This window comes from Mesoplodon bidens (genome assembly GCF_964165515.1).
Source record: "Mesoplodon bidens genome assembly, chromosome: X".
Taxonomy (NCBI): domain Eukaryota; kingdom Metazoa; phylum Chordata; class Mammalia; order Artiodactyla; family Ziphiidae; genus Mesoplodon; species Mesoplodon bidens.
This window is the reverse complement of record NC_138163.1, coordinates 108694383-108700622: the sequence shown is the minus strand read 5'-3', so window position 1 is coordinate 108700622 and position 6240 is coordinate 108694383. Positions and strand designations below refer to the sequence as shown.

Below are 6240 nucleotides of genomic sequence, written 5' to 3'. Positions count from 1 at the left end.
TAACAGTGTTGCCTCGTAGCTATGCAGAAGAATGGATCTTGTCTACCATATTGAACAATATGACCTAAAACTGATCATTACAATAATATAATAAATATTTTCTTCCTTTTCATATTTACAAATCAATTCTACATTTCCTTAAACAATAAAGGTTCAGCATCAGCCTTGGCACTGACCTGACCATGAGGGGCCATAGATCAAGGAGCTTCAGGTGTCACAGGACAACTGCTGCAGGCCTTCTAGTGGGAGCTGGCTCTTCTAGGGAAGGGTGGACCTCAGTGGGCTGCTGGGGTTGGAGTTGAGTGTTTGTTGGAATATGAATGAAGCTCTTTGTCAAATTCCTGGTCAGGATTAGACAGGCTTCTCAGAGGTGTGGCCACTTCCATCTCTGATCCATTCAATGAGAACCTTGAAAGGTACATCTTTTTTTTTCCTGGACTGAGCCTACTGAGAAAGATTGGCTAGAGCAGGACCTAGCCTTTCCTCCAGTGAGGGAAGCAAAACATTCAGAATGAGAGCCATGAGGACTTGTATTCCATCTCCAGGCTGCGTGTGAGTCATATAATTGAAATTGGCTAAGTTGATATAGTTTTGGAGCTCATTCTGGGTTTCTAGGCATTGCTCACCCACGTTGTAATCTCTCTTGCTCTGGAACTTTTGCAAGTGTCTGACACCCTTAACATCTCCAGAGGACTTGTTGTTAAAGTAGATTAAGCATGGAAGCTCACAGTTGAGGAGGTTTGATGGTACATTAAGAGTTTAGTGGTCTTATCCTTCTCAGACCAGTTATTTGGACCCATTCCATAGTATTAACATCATCATTAAGGTGTATTGATATCACACTCACTGTATACTGTGACATGGGGAGAGCAGTAACTATAAGTAACTATAGTTTGAGGGCCATATTAGCTCCTGCATGCTTGACCTTTGATGTGAGTCTACGTGCAATCCCATATGGCTGAAGCAAAACAGGTATTCCTCATTATTGAGCTCCACAGAACAAATGTCATCAAAAGATTACAGTGAGAGGAACATAACTGAGGGGCTGCTGGAATTTACCAGGCTTAGAGATTGCCCATCTTCATGGATACTCAACAGAGAGAACCCAGAAGAGTAGCCAACACAGAGCTTTTCCTTGAACATTGTCATGCACTGTACAGTTCCTGGAGCCACAGTTTCATTGAATTGTCTGTGAGAAGCTTTAGTTCTATGGATTTCATAGCAAAAGATCAGGCATTTCACTGCTACAAGCAGACAGGTTGAAGAACTCTTCCTACGTGTTGAACTTAGGATGACTAGGCAGCCCTTTATTTCTGGAAGCTTGATGTCAAAGCTCCCTTCCACTGCCTCAAAGGAAGAGTATGGATAAAATGGAGCATGGTCCTGATAAATGGAATATTTATAAATGGAATATTTCCTGTCATATCAATAAACAAAGGATGTCACAGTCACCAATGATTGCAGCCCTCCAACGTGAGCTGGTGAGCCCTGAGGAAACTCAGGGTGTGAAAATACAGGCCCTAGATAGCTGAGGTGCGTATCAGAGGAATGATTTCAGTGAGTCCAGGCTCTTGCATCTTCCCATACATAGAAAAGCGCTAAATTCCTTAACTTGAGATATCTGGTTTTCTTTATTTAACAATAATCGTTTGACCTTCCCAATTACGTGCTTTTTATTGCAAAACTCCTATATATCCTGGCCCCTCCCCTTGCCTCCTGGGCTGCAGCCCTCATTTTGCCCCCAATAAAACTTAACTCACAGCTCTCACGTTGTGCATTTTTTTTAAGTCAACAGTCCTAGCAACAAAGCTATTCCAATAACAGAAAAGGGTTGTAGTTTTCTTTTTAGGGAGAGAAAGTTCAGTATGGTACACTTCCTTACAAACAGTAGCTTGAATGATCACATCACAGGTAATCTCTATTATGTACACACTTAGCTTTAAACTGACTGCAATCTTAGATGATTGTCCATAACAGGTGTCAGAATTGCTTCAATAAGAGATAGTATCCTGACAGAAGTGGTGGCAGCGCCGGCGAAGCAGGTGGAGGCGGTGACTGCGACGTCTGAGATGAAAACCTCGCACCGAAGGGTGGGGGCTTGCAGGCAGGCATCCGTCTTAGAGGACCTACATGAGGTGCCGGAGTGGTTGGGTCTCCCTTCTCCAGCTTAGCGAGCACCCAGAGTGATGGCAGTGGTGATGGCGGCAGTTACTCGGACAGCCCCAGTTAAACTGCGCTCTAAGAGATATATCCAGAAAGTGTCCAGAAGAAACATTCTACCGGAAAAACTGAAAGAGCAGTATTTATAACACTGGAATTTGTGGACAGTTTGTTAAAATGGCAGAAAATAGTGAAAATAATAGTAAAAATGCAGATGTAAGGCCCAAAACTAGTCGGAGTCGAAGTGCTGACAGAAAGGATGGTTATGTATGGAGTGGAAAGAAGTTATCTTGGTCAAAAAAGAGTGAAAGTTGTTCAGATACTGAAACAGTGAGTGCTATAGAGAAAACTGAAGTTCCTTTAAGGAGCCAAGAAAGGAAGCACAGCTGTTCATCTCTTGAGTTGGATTTAGATCATTCCTGTGGGCATAGATTTTTAGGCCGATCTCTTAAACAGAAACTGCAAGATGCTGTGGGGCAGTGTTTTCCAATAAAGAATTGTAGTAGTCGGCACTCTTCAGGGCTTCCGTCTAAAAGAAAAATTCATATCAGTGAACTCATGTTAGATAAGTGTCCTTTCCCACCTCGATCAGATTTAGCCTTTAGGTGGCATTTTATTAAACGACACACTGCTCCTATAAGTCCCAAATCAGATGAATGGGTAAGCAAAGACTTGTCTCAGACTGAATTGAGGGATGGTCAACTAAAACAACAAAGATACATGGAAGAGGTCAACTGCTTCTCACATACCAGTGTTCAGCCCTGTGTCATAACCAATAACGATTCTTCGGGTAGAGGTGGTCCTGGGACTGGCTCTATAATGAACCTGGCTTCAAATAACAGTATAGAAGATAGTGATATGGATTCAGATGATGAAATTATAACACTTTGCACAAGTTCCAGGAAAAGAAACAAACCCAAATGGGAAATTGATGAAGAAACCCTGCAACTGGAAACACCTCCTAAGTACCATACCCAGATTGATTATGTCCACTGTCTTGTACCAGACCTCCTTCAGATCAATAGTAATCCATGTTACTGGGGCGTTATGGATAAATATGCAGCTGAAGCTCTACTAGAAGAAAAACCAGAGGGTACCTTTTTACTGCGAGATTCAGCACAGGAAGACTATTTATTCTCCGTTAGTTTTAGACGCTATAGTCGTTCTCTTCATGCTAGAATTGAACAGTGGAATCACAACTTTAGCTTTGATGCACATGATCCTCGTGTCTTCCATTCTCCTGACATTACTGGGCTCCTAGAGCATTATAAGGACCCGAGTGCCTGTATGTTCTTTGAACCACTTTTATCCACTCCTTTAATTCGGACTTTTCCGTTTCCCCTGCAGCATATATGCAGAACAGTTATTTGTAACTGTACAACTTATGATGGCATTGATGCCCTTCCAATTCCTTCTTCCACGAAATTATATCTGAAAGAATATCACTATAACTCAAAAGTTAGAGTACTCAGGATTGATGCACCAGAACAACAATGCTAAGAAAAGGGTAGGAACACGGGAGTGATTATATACATATTTTCATTTAATATTTTATTTTTCTGATTATGCCACTTAGAATTTTTCTACAGGAGCAGTTGAAGTCCAAAATAAACTTATGCCCTAAATTAAAAAAAAAAAAAGAGACAGTATCCTGTCATAGGCTTCTAGTGGAATATGCACAACATGTTTTTTCAGCCTGTTTTTTTTTGTTTTTTTGTTTTTTTTAAATATTTATTTATTTATTTGGCTCCTCCGAGTCTTAGTTGTGGCAGGAGGGATCTTCGTTGCAGCGCACAGGATCTTTTTTTTTTTTTTGCGGTACGCGGGCCTCTCACTGTTGTGGCCTCTCCCATTGCGGAGCACAGGCTCTGGATGCGCAGGCTCAGCAGCCATGGCTCACGGGCCCAGCCGCTCCGCGGCATGTGGGATCTTCCCGGACCGGGGCACGAACCCGTGTCCCATGCATCGGCAGGCGGACTCTCAACCACTGCGCCACCAGGGAAGCCCCAGCCTGTTTTTATGTAGGATAGACTGGAGTCCTTCTAGAAACCTAGCCAACTTCCTCTTTTCTTTCTCATTTTCTGTTAGAATTAGTAAAGAACTAGTCTTTAAGTTGTACTTAAGAGAGAAGCTGTCACCCTGAATATACAAGGAATATCAGCTCGGATCACGTGTAACAGCTAAAGCGAGGATAAAGCTCATCAAAAAATCCTCACCTCTAAGATACAAGATTGGCTCACAATAACTCCAGGCTGGGTGGGTTTTCCTTCAGGCAAATCATACAAAAAGAGTAGACAGTTATATACCAATACATAAATCGTTGTCATCCGTTCTCCACACTGGTATGTTTTGCACCTTAAGGTAAACTTTGTAGGGTGTTCCTAGGCCTTTCTGCACATCCACTTTAAGAGGCCTCTGGGACTGCCTAGAGGTTGTACAGACCGTGGGAGCACTGTCTTTGTGGGATACACACCTCCAAGCAATAGCCTTGTTAAATTAGTCCAACCATGAGTGAGGTGCAGTGGCTACAGCAAGTAGGACTGGAAAAAACTTGATGCTAAATCAATAACCTTTTGGCTTTGGTTCAACCAATAAAACGGCCTGTGTGGTGACAGTGGCACAGCAGCTGGCCTTTGCTGCAGCCAAGACATGTCTTCTTGCTGTTCTGGGCTTATGGGCATGAAAATTGATAGGGACACTTCTGGGTTTGGAGTTTGTGTTTCTTACTAGCTCAGCTAGTTCTAAGTTTCAAATCAGTGTGGGAGATGCAGTGTTGAAATAGTTAAAAATAGAAACACAAAAATCTAGAATTTTGAGCTCTGTGTTTATTCTAAATTTATCTCTTGTTTTATTCAGAATTTCCATATCATCTAATAATTCTCTCCTTGTTGCTTCAAAATCCTTTAGTTTGCTTCCAGAAGAGAGGTTTGTATTTAAACGTTTCTCAGTTAATTTTGAACAAGTTCCTTGGCCTGGTTGCTTACCTCAAAAGCAGACTGAAAGCCCTGCAGACATGCTCAGCTTCTTACTATGATGGCCTTTCCAAAGTGGATCCAGCATTCATGATGCCAGACTAGACCTTTCTGGTTTCAAACTCTTTGGTCATTTTAGAAACGAGCTTCAAAATACTGCTGGACATCTTTCTCATTGCTGATCCAATTCATGGTTTCTGCAATCTAAGCTTCCCAGCAGGCCGCCTACTCTTAGCTGCCAAATCCATAACCTCAACTTCATATTGTGTATTTTGAGCTCTTAGGTTATCCACAACAGGTCAAAGCCTTTCATTTTTACCAGTAATTTCTTGTTTTCTTCGCACCTCATTGCACTTTCTTTTTCAAAAATACATCTTTCACCGTGTCTTCTGCCTCCTCCATTTCATTATGACATTCTTGTTTTTACTTTTGTTATTTCTCTTTTAATATAATTTTTTTTTTCTGCAGGATAAGCTGATGGCTCTCTGAATCACACACCTTGGTTTTTTGTGTTTTTTGCTTGTTTGCTTTTTGTGGGGTTGTTTTTTTTTTTTTTTTTTTTTTTGGCTTCTAAGACATGGAACATTTCATGTCCAACACATTCTTTTATATAAAACAAGACTTTCTCCTCAAGTTCAGATTTTATTTCAGAAATCTCTTGCTGGTATTCTGAAGTGGAACCTGGAATTTAACCTCCTTGGCTCATTATGGGGACCTCAAGCTCACTTTCTGTTTGTTTAGAGAGGTTCTCTCTGCTTTCATGAGGCTGTGTTCCTGTGAAGCCTCAGCAGAAGTATCCTCAAGCTGAGCTTCCAGGTCTTTCCTGAACATCTTGGATTCAGAGATTTCCTGTTCCATGGAGTTACTTTTCGACATGGCCACTTCCATCTCTTCCTCTTTGTCATTAAGCTTTCAGGAAATCTTCTGCTTCTGTAAGCCATGCATGCTTCTATCTCTGAGAATTCCTGCAGGGTCAGCTTTTATTGCTGATGGGTATCTTTGTGGTTTTTTGGCCTGGGGTTTTGGACTGTCTGAAGGTTCAACCAATTGCTTCTGAAAAATCTTATTTTTCCTGCCTCATGATGTGGTACTGGTTTTCTAGGCCTTT

General features: G+C 41.6%; 1 protein-coding gene across 1 annotated transcript; it reads left to right on the top strand.

Moving 5' to 3' along the window:
• The first annotated feature begins 2104 nt into the window (after positions 1-2104).
• On the top strand, positions 2105-3725 carry LOC308608944 (suppressor of cytokine signaling 4-like). Its single transcript, XM_081222316.1, has one exon. It carries the CDS (start codon positions 2338-2340, stop codon positions 3658-3660), a length of 1323 nt encoding a protein of 440 aa, XP_081078442.1. The 5' UTR covers positions 2105-2337; the 3' UTR covers positions 3661-3725.
• Positions 3726-6240: the final 2515 nt, after the last annotated feature.

Coding starts and splice junctions, on each gene's coding strand:
- LOC308608944 (XM_081222316.1), top strand. CDS start 2,338: ATGGCAGAAAATAGTGAAAATAATAGTAAAAATGCAGATGTAAGGCCC.